The 20,318-nt window shown below is 47.7% G+C and overlaps 1 protein-coding gene across 2 annotated transcripts in view; it reads right to left on the bottom strand.

Moving 5' to 3' along the window:
* Positions 1-19,839, bottom strand: part of IQSEC3 (IQ motif and Sec7 domain ArfGEF 3) — a 106,989-nt gene extending 87,150 nt beyond the window's left edge. Inside the window, exon 1 of one of the 2 annotated variants that reach the window (XM_054577161.1) lies at positions 19,286-19,839. In XM_054577161.1, the coding sequence (XP_054433136.1) occupies positions 19,286-19,839 (554 nt within the window). The remainder of the gene's footprint in view (positions 1-19,285) is intronic. The other variant, XM_054577160.1, reaches the window with a different exon arrangement.
* Between the last annotated feature and the right edge of the window lie 479 nt (positions 19,840-20,318).

Below are 20,318 nucleotides of genomic sequence, written 5' to 3'. Positions count from 1 at the left end.
CCCCAGCCCTTCCAATGCTGCACGCTGCCCAGCACCAATCTCACTGTACCACTCAACCCCACAGCAGGCGTCGCAGGGGAGGAGATGCCTGGGCTGTGGATGGAGGAGCCTTGATTTTGCCCTCCATAGTGCAGGCAGACTCTTGGAGTTAGACAAAAACATAAAACCTTATCCAGCCAATCCCCATTCCCACAGCTGCAACTGACTTCCTAGTGACCTGCTCATGTGTACCCACCCATCTCACATATGTACAGAAACTCCTATTGCTTTTGGTAAATCAGCTACATGCCAACATGCAACCTGCTTTCATATACCTGCTTGGGTGAGCAAAGATTCATACACATAAACACCCACATGCCTCTTGGTGCACACACACACTACTTAACACACACGCCTTACTTCACGAACACACCCAGAGCTCTCATAGAAATGCACATAGGTCCTGAATATACAGTGGTCCTTTGGTTTCTGTAGGGGTTGGTCCCAGGACCTCCCACAAATACCAAGATCTACAGATGCTCATCTCATATATATGTAGTATTTGCATATAGTCTGCACACACTCTCTGATATACTTTAAATCATCTTTAAATTACTTATAATTCCTAATACAACATAAATGCTATGTAAACAGTTGTTAGGCTGTATTGTTTAGGGAGTAATGGCAAGAATAAAAAGTTTGTTCACGTTCAGTACAGACAAAACCATGTAGGTCTACTAAATAATACACATCAGCAACAACATAACTTTTTTGCTCACAAATATTTTTGATCCATGGTTAGTTGAGTCCACAGATGCAGAATCTCCAAATACGGAGGGCTGATTGTAGTCCCAGTCTCACGCTCAGTATAAACCTGTGCACATACAGTTCTGAACATACATGTACGTGAATGTACACACACTCTTAGATGTGCAAATATACATATACATATTTTCACATAGAACCCTGCATGTGCAGGTATTTGCACACACATTCACACACACGCAGAACTGAGACCAAGAATGTTCCATCCCCTGTGGGACCCCTCCAAAGCACATGGGCCATGGAAGGATGTCATGTCCCATAAGGATCTGTAATTCGTCCATCTTCTGGCTACATGTGGGTGGCATTCTTATATTCCTCTAGTCCAGCCTTGCATGGCATGACAGAGATGAGTGGGCCAAGGGCCAAGCTCAGAGCTGCAGCAAAATGAACAACTATCACGTGGGCATGCGGCTCCCAGCCTTTTCGTCCCTGAACACTGAGCCGTGTTCTGGATCAGGCCTTGCCTGTGCCAGGCACTTCCCACGCCACAGGGGACACCCTGCAACTAGAGTGGGGATAACTATGCTTGGGTATAAGAGGCTAAAGCTTGCATGTGAATCTTGAAGACGCCACTGTAGCTGTGTGACCTTGGGTGGGTCACCTGAACGTCTCTGAGTCTCAGTTACCCTATCTGTGAAATAGGGATAATGCCTTTCTATTAGGATTGTGTGGATAAAATGAGATAATAAATGTACATAAATGCCCAGCACATAGCAGAAATTAGTACATGGATATTGAAAGATTAGATAAATAATTGAATATCAAATGATTGTGAACTGCACTCCAGGGCTCTCTGTGTGGAACCGCTGTCCCTCTTTTGCCCTTTGAATCTATTTTCTGTAGTTGTGGGTCACATTGCTCCCCTGCTCAAAGTCCCCACACCCATCTTAAAGTACAACCTTTCCTCTCCAGCTATCACCCCACTTCTATGTTCCTCTTTGTAGCAAAACTCATCAAACAGTTTTCTATACTCACTTTCTACAATTCCTCTCATTCTGTCATCTTTTATACTTATTAGGGAAATTTCCAACATACTTCTTGCCAGTCTTCTAGCCCCAACATTTTTGCTGGAGTATTGCAAAGCAGGGCTCCTCGACCTCCTCCTCCTGGTCCGAGGACACCGCTTACATTATCACCTCAGCTCTGCCTTCTCTCGCCACCCTCACCCTTGTCCATGGAAAAATTGTCTTCCACGAAATCGGTCCTTGGTGCCAAAATGGTTGGGGGCCGCTGCTTTAAAACATACCCCCAGAAATAATATCGTTTCACCCAGAATGCATCTCGAATAGGTAAGAACTTTAAAAAAGATATTACAGTATCATTATTACATCTAACTAAACAACAATTCTCTACTATCAGCTAGTATGTCATGTGTGTTCCAATTTCCCTGATTGCCTTAAAAATGTCTCTTTACAGTTGCTTCATCTGAATCAGGACTAATCAAAGTCCACATGTTACATTTGGTTGACTTGTCTCTTCAGTTTCTTTTTCCTTCTCTCTTAAACCCACACTAACCAAGCTTCCACACCCACAACTACACTTTTGTGGGTCACCAACTCCTCAGTGTTGCTAAAGCCAGTAGATAGTTCTCATTCCTCACCCAGCTCCAGAGTTTGACTCTACGTTCCTGTCCTCCTTGCTGAAATACCTCTTTGCTAGAACACAGAATGGCCCTCCAGGTTTCCCCCTCCCTCTCAGCTTTTGTCCCTACCTCTTGACATTGGAGTGCTCCAAGGCTCCATCCCTGCTCCTCTTCAGTCTACTTTATTCACTCTTAGGTGGTGTCATCTAGTCTCAAGTCTTTAAAAGCCATCTCAAATTTATACCTGCAGTGTCTTCCAAAAGCCTGATCGTCTCCACTTGAATATCCAATAGGCATCTCCACCTTAACATGTCTAACTCTCCACCCCTCATCTTTCCTCCCACAGACTTCCCCAACTCATTCTTCCAATAACTTTGACCCAAACTCTCTGACTCACCCTCTACTTGTCTTTCTCTCATACCTCACATAAATCCCTCAGGAAGCACTGTTGCTTCAACTGCTGCTTCCATCTCTTACCTGGACTTTACAACGGCCTCCATTCTGATCTCTGTCTCTGGCTTTCTTCTACCTTCAGTCTATTCTCCACCCAAACTTGACCAAGCAGCTGAAGTTTCCTGTAAGCATTCTCTGCTCAAAACTATCCAACTGTTACTGGATTTTCTTACGTAAAACCCAAACTCTTCACAACAGACTCCAAGGCCCTACCCGCATTTCTCAGCAAGAAACACTGTTATTTAGGGCAGGAAAACTTTTCCTTGTGGGTACTGTCCTGTGCTCTTTCAGACTGTTTGACATAGACCTTGTTCCTTCAGTGCCAGTAGGGGAACACTTCTCCCCGACATGTCAAGTATGGTTTCACTGTAGCATCTTTCCTGCAAGCATTTTCACCACAAATACTATTACCCCATAATTAATTGGCAGTAAGGCAGTTTTGCTGTAAAAAAAAAAAAAAACAACAACAGATAAAATCACAACAAATAAAAGAGGGACATTAAAGTGAGTAACAAAATGGAAAAGACTTTATTGTGAAATACAAAATTTTGAATATATTTATTTTTTAAGTAAATTTATTGATTATGCTATTACAGTTGTCCCATTTTTCTTCTCCCCCTTATTCCCCACCAGTTTGCATCCCCATCCCATCAGCATTCCTGCCCCCCTTAGTTCATGCCCATGGGTTGTACATGTAAGTTCTTTGACTTTTCCATTTCCTGTACTATTCTTAACCACCCCTTATCTATTTTGTACCTACCAATTATGCTTCTTATTCCCAGTACCTTGTCCTCCATTCTCCCTCCTCCCCTGCCCCGCTGATAACCCTCCATGTGATCTCCATTTCTGTGATTCTGTTCCTATTCTAGTTGTTTGCTTACTTTTTTTCTGTTTTTATTTTTAGGTTCAGTTGTTAATAGTTGTGAGTTTGTTGTCATTTTACTGTTCATAGTTTTGATCTTCTTCTTTTTCTTCAATAAGTCCCTTTAACATTTCATATAAGAAGGGCTTGGTGATGATCAACTCCTTTAACTTTACCTTATCTGGGAAGCACTTTATCTGCCCTTCCATTCTCAGTGATAGCTTTGATGGATAGAGTAATCTTAGATGTAGGTCCTTGCCTTTCATGACTTTGAATACTTCTTTCCAGCCCCTTCTTGCCTACAAGGTTTCTTTTGAGAAACCAGCTGATAGTCTTATGGGAACTCCTTTGTAGGTAACTGTCTCCTTTTGTCTTGCTGCTTTAAGATTCTCTCCTTATCTTTAATCTTGGGTAATGTAATTATGATGTGCCTTGGTGTGTGCTTCCTTGGGTCTAACTTCTTTGGGACTCTCTGAGCTTCCTGGACTTTCTGGAAATTTATTTCCTTTGCTAGTTTGGGGAAGTTCTCCTTCATTATTTTTTCAAATAAGTTTTCAATTTCTTGCTCTTCCTCCTCCTCTTCTCCTTCTGGCTCCCCTGTGATTTGGATGTTGGAATGTTTAAAGTTGTCCCAGAGGTTCCTAAGCCTCTCCTCGTTTTTTTGAATTCTTGTTTCTTTATTCTGTTCTGGTTGAATGTTTATTTCTTCCTTCTGCTCCAAATTGTTGATTTGAGCCCCACTTTCCTTCCCTTCACTGTTGATTCCCTGTATATTTTTCTTTATTTCACTTTGCCTTTACATTTTCCTCTATTTTGCAACCATACTCGACCATTTCTGTGAGCATTCCGATTACCAGTATTTTGAACTGTGCATCTGATAGGTTAGCTACCTCTTCATTGCTTAGTTCTATTTTTGGAGCTTTGATCTGTTCTTTAATTTGGGCCATATTTCTTTGCTTTGGGGCAGTTATTACATTGTAAGGGGCAGAGCCTTAGGTATTCATCAAAGTGGAGCAGCTCACAACACTGCCTTGTGATGCTGTGTGTGGGCGAGGGGTCAGAGGGCACAATGACACTTGCTTGGCTCTCACCAGCTTTCAGTCACTTCCCCCACTACCCACAAGCAAATTGGGCCCCTCTGGTACTGATTCCCAGGTGGGTGGGTTTGTGCATGTTCTAGGACCCTGTGCGTCTCCAATGAACACTCCTGTGAGGCTGGGAATTTCTCCCACCACCAGAACCCCCACAGGTTTTTATAGCCAGAGGTTTTGAGGCTTTCTTTCCTTGCATTGGAACCCTGGGTTGTGTGGTCTCTCTCGCTCCCCAGTTGTTCCTCCTGGTTTATTCACATGTAAATGTGGGACCGCCAGCTGCCACCTCACCTGCCTGGGTCCTTCTACCTGGTCCGCCAGCCACCACCTTGCCATGTGTCCTCTCCACCCTTGCTGCCCATCTCCACCCCTCCTACCAGTTTGGAGAAATGTTTCTTTAACCCCTTGGTTGTCAGACTTCCATACAGTTTAATTTTCTGGCAGTTTTGGTTGTTTTTCGTTTTTAAATTTGGTGTTGTCCTCCTTTTGGCTGTGTGAAGGGGCAAAATGTATCTACCTATGCTTCCACCTTGGCTGTAAGTCATATTTTGAATACATTTAAAATTTACATAGATTCATGGTAATACAGAGCAAATAACTGATTTTATATTGTTTATTGTACTTAAGCACTTGTCTTCATTCTATGGGAAATGTGGGTTCAACTCAGTGCCTTCTTTCTCCTCTTAGTGTAGTTTCAAAGTGAGAAACCAAGTAACTCTTGGTGTAAAAATCCTCATGTGGAAGAAAGTCTATTTTAAAACATTGCTATGTATCTATATTCTCCACCACTTCCTCGATGGAGAAATGAAACCAATCTGACCAACTCCCCCACCCCGCAACAAAAACCAAAAAACCTCTTAACCAGTTATTTCACCCTTTTTTACAGCAAAATTGCCATACAGCCAATTAGTTATGAAGTGAAAAATGTCTGCAGCAAAAATGCTTATAGCAAAGAAATCTATGGCAAAGATACTGTCATGAAAGTACCTAGAACGTCTCCCTTAACCCTGCCAGCCATGTGACAACGAAAATGTCCCCATACATTCTCAGCTGAGAATCCCTTACAAGATTTGCTGTACCCCTGCCCCCTCCTTCCCTCCCTACACCCCATGGATGGCTCTGGTTTGGCCTCAGACTATTCTCCCTGCACTCCCTCTACTATCTTACTGGACCAAACAGGCAAGCTCCCACACAGGGCCTTGGTGCTGGCTGTTGCCCGTTGCAGAGGACAACAGCCAGCACCTTCTCCAGGTCTTTGCTCATGTGTTATCTTCTCAGTGAGGCCTGCCTAGGGCATGCTGTTTGAAATTACAAATCCCTTTAGTCTTAGGCCCCCTTCTCTATTTTTCTCCAGACCACTTTCCCTGTCAGATGTACTATCTGTGTTAATTATTATTCTTATTTATTTATTTATTTTTTGCCTCTAAGCTTCATGAAGGGATTTGGGGATTTTGGGTTCACTGCTGTACCCAGTGCCCAGAACAGTAATATGTACACAGTAGGCAAGCAATAAGCATTTGTTAAGTGAAAGAAAAGCTGCAGATGCCATGAACATAAACTTACGTAGAGAAGAAAACAAGCACTTCTAAGTCACAGGAATAAAGAATTAATTTCATTCTTAGAAAGGACTGGAGTATGCTCAGCCTCCGGTGGTAAGTAGAGGGAGAGGCTATGAGAACCTCAATTTATTTCTCAGATCAGTTCAGGAAGACTTCCTGAAAGAGATGGGGTTTCAGCTCCTTTTGAATCAGATTATAACACCCCGGCAACTCCCCCAACCCCAGGGGACAAAAGTAAGCCAAGCTAAAAGAGTGTTGAAAAATTTTCAGGCTGGGAAGAACACTCCATAAATCTTATTTCTAATGTAATTTACCAATATCTGTAGGGGACTGAAGCCAAGTCAGCAGCTGTGGGGCTAAGTTCAAATGGAACCCCTTGACAAAGCCTGCCCACTCCCACCCCTGGACCTTCAGAAAAGGCCACCCTAAATGACCACACAGAGGCAGGCTATCCTGATTTTGCTTTCCAAACTCTCAGCAGGCAAGAAGAAAGAACCTAGATTCACAGCCATTTAATGAAATACTTTGCAGCTATTAAAAACAATGAGGCAGGTTCTTCTTATACCTAAGATGGAAGGATCACCAAAACAAATTATTAGGGGGAAAAAAGCAAGGTGCAAAACAGTGTATAATATACTACCATTTGTGTAAAAGGACATACATACACACACATGCACATGTGCGCGCACACACACACATTTGAATGTACACAGAATTCAAAATTGCTAACAGTGGTTGCTGGTGGGGCGGCAGTGGGAGCGAGTGGGTTGGAAACAGGTGGGGAGACACTTTTCATTGTAATCTCCTGCATCTTTAAAATTTTGTACTATATCAATATATTACCTACTTGAAAGGAGCGAATTAAATTTTAAAAAGAACACAACCAGACTGACAAATTAAAAACCAATAGGCCCATGTGAACAGTCAGGGTTTATGGTATTAAAACAGAAGATACCTGCGTATCTATAGGTGACCTGAAGTCAGAGGACAGACTTTAAGTAGAAAAGAGCCCAGGGGCTTTAGCTGACCTGTCCCTTCTGTGGCCTAGGGCTGAGCAAGCCAGTGGGTCCAAAGGTGCCATCCTGAGCCAGGCTGGGTCACAACTTACATGACTGAGGCAGCGGGTTAGGGGGTGGTCTGGCTATACCCCCTGGATGGAAGGGCTCCCTTCTGGCTCCTGTTCTAGGAAGCAGGGAGGAGATCAGGCACAGCAACCCACAAAGCCACATGCAGCAGGAAGAGGTAGGTTTAGGCATGTTCCCCTGAAAGAAAAGGAGACTGGGGTTGGGGACATAGTGGACAGAAGGCCAGGGAAGGAGGTATGACTGTCTTCAAATGTTCGAGGGGCTGCCAAAGAGGAAAAGAAGAGTCCTGTTCTGAGCCTTCTGGAAGACACAGAAAGGTGAGGAAGTGTCCTCTACCTTTAAAAGCACTTTCTGGCCCAGTTCTTGCCAGAAGGGTCCCAAAATAACAGCGACAACGCTACTTTGAGTTCTCACTGTGTGCTAGTCATTTGGCTTACTTGGTGATTTCTTATCTTAATGTTCACAGCAATCCCACCAGGTTAGTGCTATCTCCGTTTTACAGATAAGAAAACCAAAGCTGTCACTGCTCAAGATCACACAGTAAAGATTCAGACCCAGTGCCACAGTCTCCGTGTGTGTGTCACTGAGACGAAACAGTGCGTTTTCATGCTCAATAGCGCAGCTACACAGGCAGAGAACTGGACAAGCAAGAGGCAAACAGAGGGAGAGGAGGGCTCGTCATGCTTATGGATGGAATTAGGGTAGATCTGTTAGCTGAAATGCTTCATCATAGGTTGGCCCACAATTCTCAGATTATGTGATTCATAAAATTCAAATATAAATATGGGGAGGCTAAGATAGAGCTGGGCTTCTCTTGCCAAAGACGGTGTATGCTGAGTAGAAGCTGCAACTCCATGACACCATCCTGATCCCAGATCCTCTTAACGGTCCTCACCTCCCGCCTTCTGCAAAGGGAATCCACACCCAGCAGCCCGGGCTGAGACCTAAGGAGGCCGGGGAAGGGGACGCACTTCAGCACCGAGGGCCCCATCCCTGGGGAAGTGGCCGGGCGGAGAGTGAGAAGGTCGTAGGCTGGAGCCAGGATGCCGTCAGGCTCCCGGGCTACGGCGGCAGGAGCTGCAAGGCCGGGCGGTGACGCAGCACGGAAGCCCCTTTCCCTCCCCTCGTTCCCAGGCAAGGTTGGGAGGCGACGGAGGCGCTAGGGGTGCTCCCAGACGCCATAGGCGGGCGGGTTGCGAGCGTGCCAGGCTGAGCCGGCGGGGGCGCTCTGGCGGGGAAAGACCTAGGGAAACAGCCACACTTGGGAGACTGGCCAGCGATGGGCGCCCGAGAAGCCGGGGTGGAGGCTGGGAACTCGGGGGAGCGCAAAGCCCCGGAAGCCGAGAAGGGGCGCCGCGGTCTGCCAGCGCCTGAGCGTCCAGGTGTGGCGCGGGGCAGGAACGGCGCCGGGGCTGCGCTTCCTGAGCGCATGACTCAGCACTGCCTCACCCAGTGGGGGCGTAGGGGCGCGCGCGGGGTGCAGCGACAGCGCCTGGATTCCCTGTGCCGGGGGCCCACCCAGCGGGGATGCGCAGACAGGTGCGTGGGCCTGGAGGTTCCATTCTGCCTGTCAGCAGCTCCCCGGCCCACCCACACAGCCTCAAGCACGACTCCGGGTTCCTCCCCCCCACCCAACGAGAAGCCCCCGGGGACGCGGCCGGAGGAGGACTGGCTTTCCCCAGGCTTTCGGAGCGAGTTTGGAAGCAGGGGCCAGGAGAGGGGACACGAGATGGGGAGAGGGCTGGATCCGGAGCTCTGCTTTCAAGCTGCTTGCGGATTTTCAGCATTAATGGCTGGAAGGAGCCCAGTGGAAATTCCTGGGGTATTTAGAGCTGGAGGCCCCTGCAGAATTCACCTCATCCTTTCCGGACCTTCAGGGACGACCTACGTGGGGCCCACCGGTGTCTACCTCCCCCCTCCCTTTTTTTTCTTTCTTTTCTCGGAAGGGAGAAGGAATTCAGTCACAATCGGCTCCCCATCCTGAGCTCCCTTCCGAAGGCTCTTATCATTTGGAAGTCACTTTTTACGTTTCAGCTAGGTCCTTCGTGCTGTAGCAACCTCCTAACTTGGTGAGCTGAGGGGAGAGAGGGGCAAAAAATGATTGTTCCCTGTTGGCCTACGGAAGGGGAGTGGTTTGCTCCGAGCTTACACTTGGGGTCTGTGAGGGTGGGCACAGAAGGCAGGAGTCCTGACATCTCGGTGGAGACCAGCTGCTTGGAACTAAAGTATCCCCGTTATCTGTGGAATTACCTTTGGCCTTCTCTGATGGGCTATTGTGAGTTAAGTAGCTCCAAGAATGTCAAAGATGCAAATGAGCCAGTTTGGAAGCATTTTGGGCATCTGTTCATAAAAACCAGGCTGTGCACAGGAGTCACTGAAACTACACAGAGAAGAGATTCCCAACTGCTTTGTCAAGTTTTTGTTGCTGTTTTTAAATAATCATTGTGTTGAGTTGATGTGTTGAATGAAAATTGTGGTCGATTCAAATCTTTCATCAAGGAATTATGGGACTACCTTGCCTCTCTGCCTGGGATGTGGGGTGCGTTCCTCTTGCTGGAAGGAGGGAGACAGCTGCTTTGACCTGAGGTATCCAGAGCCCCGAGAGGCCATGTGGCACAAGGCTGTGGCCGCAGGTAGGCCAAGTCAGGTGCAGGGAAATACCACACTGCACTTTTTCCTGCATCTGGTGCACCCCCCTGCTGTCTGGTACCTGATCTTCCAAACATAATAGCTTAATAGAGAGGCCCAGGTGCCCCACTCCTGCACCCACCCACCCTGCAGGCAGGCTTCTCCCATGGGCTCTCAGCCTCCAGGGAGCTGGTCTCCTTCTTGCGTGAGAGAGACTGAAGGATAGAAAGCCTAGAGCCAGACACTGCAGGTCCACTGCATTTTACAGAGGGGAAGAGCCAGGAGGAACTGGCCAGACAAGGGAGATGAAACAAGCCATGCAGAGAAAGAACGAACCCTGAGTCCCGACAGGGTGACAGACCAGGTTCTCCTGTGGAGGCAGGGAGAAGGCCTATGCTGAGCTTCACTGTGAGAACCACACGTCTTCCGTACGGCGTGGGTGACACCCATCTCCTCCAGCCTTCAGCAACACAGTCACCCATGCGCAGTCCCACACACACATCCAAACCATACATACATCCACTCTCCCTCCCGTCTAACGTTTTCCTGTACAGAGCTGACATTGCCTAACTGAGAAAAAGGAAGAAAAGCCCTAGAGCCTGGGTGTTGTTTTCTCTTGCAGCTCCAGGCTAGCTCGTGACCCCAGAAACCAGCTCTCTCTCCTCTGTCCCTTTTTACCTGGAAACATGGCCACAGTTTAGGCTTCCTTTCCCTCCCATCCTCAGAGACCCATTGCCCATTTCTAGTTCAACCTGTTGACAAGGCTGTGTGTGTGTGTCTGACTGAGATGAAACACTCAAAACTGCTTTTTCGTGCTTACCTGTGCACAGGCTGAGGACTGGGCTAGTTAGAGGCAAACGCAGAAGGAGAAGAGGGCTCGTCATGCTTATGGATGGAATTAGGGTAAGATCCGTTAGCTGAGAGGAGCACCCATGTCCCCCTCACTCCCCAGCCAGCCTTAACAGCTGAGCCTCAGGTCCAGCCTTTTACACATGCTGAAGAAACTGCTGCTGGGCCGAAGCACAACCTGCTTGCCCAGTGGGGCCTCCCTCCAGCTGAGATCTTCAGTCCTGACAACAAACCCTCTTCTCCCTCCACTCAAACATCTATGAACTTGCCTGGGCCCTACATACTAACAGTTTATTCATTCAAGCAGTGTTTATCAAATACCTCCTAGATGTTGACTTAGTCTCTCATCCCCCATTCTCCTTAGGCCCATGCAACACCAACCTCTACTGCCTTTGAGGCCTTTCTACCCACGACTTCCTGCTCCACAGCACACCTCATAGACTTGTGTGAAATTTTGCAATCCAAAAAACTATTTTAAGATCCTAGAAAGAATCAAAAAAGCTTACCAAGCTCCAGGATACTCCTTAAATTCCTGCCTTATGACTTTTATACATGAAGCTCATTGGGAAAGCATCACATCTACGGCCCAGATAATTACTTTTCCCAAACAAGCCAGTGAGGGAGTGTTCCCAGGGCCCTCCCCTTTGCTTGCCAGGTCCAGGCAAGGCAGTTCCAATTCCCTACAAACTATAGCAGAGATAAAGATTATTTAGGTTCTGGACAGTTGCCTTCATGAGCCCTTCAACTCCTTCTGAGCCTCTTGTCCTGGTCCTAAGTCAACCAGTGTCACTATGGCAACCTCCTCCCTTATCAAATCTGCTCTCAGACATGGTTCAAACAAACTCTTCGTGGGGAAGTATAAAAGGCTGATGTAGCTAAAAGTGTTGTCCCCCCCGCCCCGTCCTGGGATAATTTACATTTTAACAAGGGTATAACCTTGAAGTACCCAAGAGAAGCCCTCCCTAATATCTGGCATAAGCAAGATATTCTGGAAGGCAGAGAGATCTCCCTGAGTCCCCTAAACCCCTGTAACTAGCTGTAAGTTTGGCCCTGCACACCCATGAAGCAGTCCTGCCCGGTTCTTTCGGTACAGCACTGTGTATTATCAAGAGCACTGGATGAAGAATCCTGCCACTAACTAGTTCGGAAGCACCAGTCACTTCTGTCTTGGGTCATAGTTTTCTCATTTCCTAAATGAGTTTAGACAAAACGACCTTTTATAGGACCTTTCCAGATCTGACCTTCACCTGACTCCCCAGAGGAATTAGGGGACCCTATTCCATTTCCTAAAACCCCCTGGCCCCTGCAGCTGTAGCCTAGAGGGAATGGCCTGATGCCAGCACAGGAAGTGGGCAGACTTGGACAAGCCTGCATGCCCTCTATCCATAGCAGCCTGCCCACTGGCCGAAGAAAAGAAGTACCACTCAGTGCGCACACCAGTCTTGCAGTGTTACATAACCCTCCCAGATGGGATATTCCAAACAAAGAGCAACAGCAAAACAGCCCCAACAGACAGCCACAGTGGTCTTTGCCTATGGTGGCCTCACAGCCACAACCACCCTGAGAGAGAATTTTAGAAGCCCACCATCTTTTTTTTTCCATTTGTTTTGTTTTTCTTAGAAAGTATTTCATTTAAGAAAGTCCTTATGTGAAGAAACTATTTTATGTACAATGCTCGACGAGATAAAGCAGAATCCTCCCCTAACCTCCACTTCTACCAGCCACCACCAAAAAGCCCACAGCTCACCAGCCCCTCCTTTTATTGGTTCCTAGTTGTAAGCAATTTCCAGCTTTCTGACCTCAGAGTCCTGCAAAGAGCAGGTCTATCCTTTCACATCCAGGATGGGAAAAATTGGAGAAGTAGATTTAGCTTTCATTCATTTCAAGTAGGAGGCGTTTTCCCGGTTCAGGCTCCATTCCTCCCACCCTCCCTTTTTGTCCTTGATAAGTTCATATATGAGATGAGACTGTAGCTTCCCCATTTAGAAAGTGGGGAGATTATTCTTACCACCGAGGGACATTCGGTGATAACTCAGATCCTTTCGATGTCCTTAAGAAAAGTACAAATAATCTCAAAATGCAGCAGTTGAGATCCAAGGTGGGCTTAAGGAAACATTTCCCAGCTCTCAAGTTGTGAGCTTCATCACACATCACCAATGGATGGTGGATTTGGCCTGCCTGACTGCATTTCAGTGTAAGCTCCACATTCACGTATCTGGAATAGCCTGTGTGCACTGTCCAGAGGTAGAAGGGCACATGAGAAAAGGACGGATGTAGACCCTGGAAGAAGGGAGGGAATCCTGAACCTGGATTACAGTCTTATTACTATGGTTTGACTGTGGGTGAGCCCTGGGCCCTGCAGAAACACTACAATGTATTGAACAGTTACTATGTGCCCCGAACAGTACCAAGCAAATGATACAATTTAAATTTTGAACTTTACAACAACCCTTAAAAGTACATGTTACTTCTTATTTTATAAATGAAAACAACAGAGGCTCAAAGGAGGCATATAATGAACGTAAGGTCTGACATTAGTGGTAGGATTCATTCTCAGCTATGCCTGACTCCACAGCTTATGTTCTTAATCACCTAGATCTTGAAAATTCTGTGATTCTATGGTTTTCTCAAGGTCCTTTCAGCCTGAAAAATCTCATTTCTCCTTCACTCTACTCCTGATCTTTTTCTGTTTGTTAGTTCCCTCAATCATGAAATGGAAATGATTACTCTCTTCCTCTGTTGAAACAAGAAACTCTTTGCAGCCTGTGTGGGAACCTACAGAGGAGGGAGGAGCAGGAGTGGCCCAAGCCTTGGAAATCCTGCCTCATGGCCTATATTTGGGGATCTGCCATGTACAGTGAGAGTCCCAAGAACCTCTTATTAAGAAACACCTTACTAAGTTGCTGCTACCCTGTGTCCAGGGCCACTGAAAGTATGTTTGGGACCCCAGTTAAAAAATGTGTAAGTTCCCCAACAAACCCAGTCTATCTAAAAATCTTTACATGGAATTTAAATTCAGGATCTGAGCATCTCCCCAGACCATGGATGGAGTTATTTGTCCTAGCTCCGCCCTCGTCCTTTTTCATATCACCCTCCCTTTCATTGGCTCTCTACCCAGACCTGATTCCATCAACCTTTTTTCATGAGTAACCTTTGAAACTCAGGCTGCACAGATATTTGCAGAGTCAGCAGGACCAACTGCTGCTCTTCTTGCTTGGTTTTAAGCCAACTGGAAAATGTTCCAAGATGCCTTGGCCGGAAAGCTCATTTGGTTAGAGTTTTGTCCTAATACACTAAGGGTGTGGGTCTGACCCCCGCCCCCCGCCCCCATTCAGGACACATTCAAGAAGCAACCAATGAAGCCATCAATAAGTGGAACAATAAACATCAATATTTCTCTCTCTCTATCCCCCCCTTTTCTCTCTCTCTCTCTCTCTCTCTCTCTCTCTCTCTCTCTCAAATCAATAAAGGGAAAACGAAAATGTTCCCAGATGCCTTCTTGAGGCCCTATGGTATTGACTGTGTGGGTTTGGGCAGGGCTCAGGAATAAGAAAGGAAAGAGCAGGGGTGGAGCAAGGCAAAGGGGGCTGGTAACAAGGAGGAAGGCCGTCAGCATTTCCCAGAAGCCAGGAGTGATTTGTTTCTCTTAAATTGTGTTCTTTGTGGATGCATGAGAGGGAAGAGCAGCAGTCTGGGTCCTTCAAAGGGAGCTGGACAGCAAATCTTTACAAGTGCCCACTCCATGTCAGCTTCCAGGTGAGCAAAATGATACACACTCCCTCCTCTCAGTGAGCCTTCATTCTGGCCCCATTTTCCAGCTCACCGGCTAGAAGTCCTCTCCTTGCTGTTGGTAGAAGAAGAGAAGGAGGATAGGTAAGTGGGGGATCACTGGCTATAATGTTGTTTCCTCAGCAACCAGGCCTTCTAAGCATGAGATAGACATGGACCTTGAGTACTGGAGCTCTTCTTACCCTGTTGATAGGGTTTGGCCTAGTGGGAGGGGATTAGGGTAGTGGAGGATTGTACTGCAGAGGACGGGACGACATGCAGATGCAATACAGATATCTCCTCCATGCATTGAATCTTCTTGACTTTGTTCTCTACCCAGCTATCCTTGACTCTTACTGTTCCTGACATAAACCCTTGACTCCAACCAAGAAAAACTTCCCTGGGGTCTGAATGTGATTTGTAGGCTCGCCCCTTTCACCATTCTGTTCTGATAGAGGGTAGCTCTAGGCAGCTGCAATCTACATACACTTGTTCAGATGTTCCCAGATGTGTCTCCTGTATGTTGAACCAGGACTGTTTGCTTATTTCCTCTTTCCACAGCTCAGAGTGGAGGGTTTTGAATGGACTGGATGGTTGACACAATAGAGATTGACTGACTGACAGACCATCATACTCTTTCAATAACTCCCAGGAGGGGCCAGTCATGAGCTGCACCTTCAAGCAGAGACACCCACTCCAACCAGCACCTTAGATAACAGGGTAGAAAGCACATCTAATGGTCTTCTAAAAATCCTCCAGCTTTCAGTCAGGATGAGACCACAGAGCCCAAAAGATGACCCAAGATTTATTTTATGCTGAGAGGATGGGAGTAGAGAGGAGGAAATTTTCCTATGTAGCTAGTAGAAGCAAAGTATAGAAAGAAGAAAAATGGGAGAGAGAAAGTATGTGAGGGAAGGGAAGAAAGGGAAAAGAGAGAGGGAATAAAAAAGAGAAAGGAGAAATAGTGAGGAAGAAGTATATAGAAGGAAGTATATAAAAGGAAGTATATCATATACTTCTTACAAGGGAGGAAGGAAGAGAAAAGAGGACAAGAACTACTGAGACATTCAAACTTCATGACCACTTGGAGGTAGGGAGTTTGGAATGGGAAGTTAATTTGAATTATAATGCAGATATCTTACCCAGCCTCCAATAATCCTCTGCTCATGGGCTTAGAGACATGGGCAAGCTCTGGGATCCAGAAGCCCTAAATGCATAGTTGGGTGGCGAGGCAAACCCGTGCTCAAACAGAGAAGATATGGTCACACTGAAGCCAGTCGCTTCAGGTAAGACCATGTGTTTCCGTGGCAAGGAGGATATTTGCCAGGTCAGGATGAGACTCTGGCTCCAGCCAGGAAGAGATAATCAATTCTGTAGATGCGGTGAGCCTTGATTGAAAAAATAAAGAGGAGGAAGCTATGATTGCTGCTTTCATTAAGAGGCAAAAGCAGTGGGGGCTGGAGCTTAGCAAGAGCCAGGACGCATGCAGAAAAAGAATTTTAACCCCTTGAGTCTCTTTTTCCATGATGTCTCTGCACTCACCCATCCCCAGGTTGTTTCTTCCTTGGCCTGATCTCCAAGGCCGCCACCTTTCTATCTCCTTCAACTGAAAGAGGTAGAGAGACCAACCTGCATATTAATGCAGATCTGATGACAATTAAACAATCCATTATTTCCCAGTCCCAGGTTCCCCAGGGCTTCTGCTTCTCCTGGATTTGAGCAAGAAGAATTCTGGTGATGAGACAAACTGTGTGATGAGATAAGGCATTTAACACAGGGCCTAGCCTCTGGCAACCCTCACGCAGCCCTCAGCAAACTCACCAGGGCCAGATCCTCACTATAATGAGGCCAAAGAAGGAGAAGTAAGAAATGAGGAAAGATTTCAGAAAAATTATAATCCGAAGACCCCCTCTGCCATTTCTTCCTTCTACTTCAGCACCCCCAGTGGAGAACTGATTCAGCAGGGAGTTCCCCAGGAGAAACGCCAGGGAGAGAGCTGCTGGTTCTGTTCTTGTTCTCCTCACCTCACCCGATCCATGGAGATCTCTCCCTGCCTGCTGGCTGGATCTAGCCCTGCACCACTGAGACGTATATATATGAGGACAGACATGCAAAATGGGGGTCATGTGTAGAGAGCAGGTTGGGACCAAACATGTAGTCAGCAAAGATGATTCTTTCCTGAGGTGCTGTGGAGGAAAATGGGGTTGAAGTTAGGCAAACCAGTGGGGAGAAATGGGTGTTCCAAAGGCATTTAGCAAGCTGACATGCCCATGATTTCACATCTAAGGGGAGAGAGAGCCAGAGGGAGGAGGTGAGGCATACATGTCCATGCCCAAGCTCCTTAGGACTCTGGGTGTTCAGACTTGGGGAGCAGGACAAAAAGCTGGAAGATCTGGGAAAATGAGGGAGCTACCAGTGGTATTAACCTTTTAGTGCCTGGCACAACTTCCTCAGTGAAAGATTTCCAACAATTTCTACTCTCCCCCACCATTCTAATTATTTCTTTATTTTTGTTCTTCTTTTTTGGGAAGCAGAAGCAAGACAAGGGAGAAGAAAAAATGACGTATCCTCTTTGGTTTTGCCATGTGAGGCTGGATGGAATCCAGGTGATTCCTAAATCTCTGAATTCCCAGCAAGGGATTTTGGGCTCTCTAAGCTACTTTGGGGGCCACAGCAAAGTTATTATCCAAGAAAAATATCTTTTCTCAACCCCTTTTGCCCACACAGGGATGCAAAGAAAGTGGGGCGCAGTGGAAGAGAAGGAGGAGACAAAAGTCATGAGGAGAGGAATCAGGTGAAGAACATCATTATCAAGAAGCTGTGGCTGCCCCAGGGAAAGGGGATGGAACAGTTTTTTTTACCCTATTTGGGGAAAAGCCACATAACGTCTTGGATATTTTGATGAGCTATGGGCATGAAGGAAAACTGACTTTCTGCTTTTTATGTTAGATAAGGAAAGGAAATTGTGGAACTGAAGGAAGGACAAATGGACCACGAAGGGAGCTGGGGTAGAGAACTGCATCTTCTTGGGGCTTGAATCAAATGCTTTAGGTCTGCCAAGAAAGATCATCCTAGATCTTTCCCCATTAGATCTCACCTCGTGGTCAAATCAATCCTGGGACCTGATATGTCCTGCGCCAACTTCTCTAACTCTACAGTAGGTATGAGGAGCAAATGAGTTTTTAAGAAATGTATCAAATCCTCACAAGTATTCCCAGACCTAAAGCATACCAAGACTGGATAAAGATGAGATTCTTGGCTTTCCTCCCTCTCTCCTCCCTCCAGCCAACTCCTTTAACATCATCACTATCAGGCAGTGTTAGGTGCTAGCCAGGTGCTGATCCCACCACCCTCCTCCCCCGCCCAATGTTCTTCCATGTGTTTTTCCATCACCTGTCCAATCAGAGAACGGCAGCTGACATGATCACAGCTTCCCCAATACAGAGGAGAGAATATTCCAGTCCCCTTTCATTTCTTCTTCCCATATTCCTAGTTCATGGGTATTGGGTGTGAAGAAAGAGCCCAAGGTCCAGGAGTCCCCCAGCGGGGGGAGTTAATGAGCATATTTCTCTCAGGGCTCAATGTGAGATTTCAGTCATCACCAAAAAGCCAAAGGGAAACAAGGTTTGCAGTCACTAGCTATGACAGAGAGATTTAAACAAGAATTACATTCAAATACCAACTCTGTTTGCTAACTGTCTCTCTTATTATTGTTCCTGTTCCATGATTGCCAACCACCCTGCACAGAAATCCTCCTTGAGTCAGAGGGAAAGCTATAACCACACTGAGTCCTCACACTGTAATTCAGCCCCCCGTTGACTTGATGGGTTACCTTGCTCCCCTTTGGTTCTGTAGAGGTTCACAAGAAAGGCACCCAGTGAGGTCAGAGCAGAGTAACCTTCCCCAAATGAGCTACTCCTGGCTTTGACTCCCACTGCATCAATTAAAAAGCCAGCTCATTCCTCTGGGAAATGCTTTCTCTCACCCTTCATCTTCTTCTGTCTCCAGCCCCCTCACCGACTTTCACATCATTCCTGCTTTTCAGCCTTATCCTCTGCCTCCTGAATTCCCTCAGACCCCTACACTACACTTCCTGGACCCCAGTTCTCTTAAAATTCTTAACATGCCTGTTTGCCAAGCCTGTGTCTTTTACCTCTCTTACTCTCCATTCAAATAATTTACTACCCAAACTCTCTTCCAAGATTTTCCTAACTTAAATACATTATACAACTGTTCTCTTTTCTTCAGCTTAATCTTCACCCCAAGTTCCTCTCAGTCTTATTCCCGTTAAAAACTGCTAGTTTCCAACACCCCTAGTCACTTGAACCCAATTTCTTTCCTCCCTTGCCCCCAGTGGTGATCTGGATATTCTCTTTTGCTCCAACAACCCCCTAAACCCTCCCAAACACTGATACCATTCCCTCCTTTCGCCCAAATCTCCTTGACACACTTTTCCCCCCAAACATCCTCTCACCCCTTCACTTCCCATTACCCCAGTCCTTCAGACTCTTAGGTGCACCCGATTTCCCGCTTGTCTCCCCCTCATACTCATTTGCTCCCCTTTCTCCCACCACACCATTCCGCATCCCCTCTTCCACACTCACTCAGTTCTCCTGCTCAGGACGCCCTTGCCGAGGGCAGCGGGGGATTTGTGCTGAAGGAGGGTTCCAGCGGCAGCGCAACAACTCGGGGAACGCTCCTTTTCCTTGTTGGCGACGGCCCCTGGCACCACGGGGTGCTGGTGGGGTGACGGGGGTGCGTGCGCCCTGCTGCTGGGGCCCGGTGGGGGCTGCGCCAGGAACTGTCCGTGGTGCTGAAGCGGCGGCTGCTCCGGCGCGGTCTGTGGCGCGGAGGACAGGAGCTGTCCGTGGTTCTGGAGCGGTTCCTGGGCCACGGCGGCGGCGGCGGCGGCGGCGGCCGGGATAGCCGGCAGCGGGGCTGGCGACGGGGGGACGAGCCCGGGCGGAGGCTGGGCTTGCAGCAGCTGCTGGTGCTCCCACAGGCTGCGGTTTTCGGCGCTTAGCTCGTCCAGCCGCCGCTCCAGCTCGTCGATACGCTGGCGCTGGGTGTGGATGAGGCTCTGCTGGTTCTGCACGATAGCCGTGAGCTCCTTGAGGTAGAGCACGGCACGCACCGGATTCTCCAGCAGGCTCTCCATGCCGCCCGCGGCCACCCGCGCCCTGCCCGCGCCTCGGCGGGCGGCAAGGAGCGCGAGGGCGCGCAGGAGCGGAGCAGCCCCAGCGATGCGCCCGCTTCCCTCTCCGGCGGGCCCAGCCTCCCTCCCCGTGGCCGGCGCCGCGTCACCGCCACACATCCACACACGCACTGAGGGGCGGGCCCGCGGCGCCAGGCCCACCCACCCTCCCACCTCAGGGCTTCGTGAGGAGTCTCGGCTTCCTGCAGGGCTGACAGGAGGGAGGGGTAGGAGACGACTGAGAGAGTGGGCAGGGGAGAGGATAGACGAAGGAGAGCCAAGATGGGTAAGATAAATCTGGAGAGAGATGGAAAGCGCGAGAGGCAGAACTAGAGGTGCTGGAAAGTGCAGTGGGACGGGTAGAAGAAGACAAGCCGATAGGAAAGGAGGAAAAGAAGAAGGAGAGGCTGAGAGAATGAGGAAGCAGAAAAAGGGAAGGTGGC

Source organism: Pteronotus mesoamericanus, unplaced genomic scaffold (assembly GCF_021234165.1).
Source record: "Pteronotus mesoamericanus isolate MK-2021 breed Mesoamerican mustached bat unplaced genomic scaffold, CSHL_Meso_final contig_41, whole genome shotgun sequence".
NCBI lineage: Eukaryota > Metazoa > Chordata > Mammalia > Chiroptera > Mormoopidae > Pteronotus > Pteronotus mesoamericanus.
This window is presented reverse-complemented; position numbering and strand designations above follow the sequence as displayed.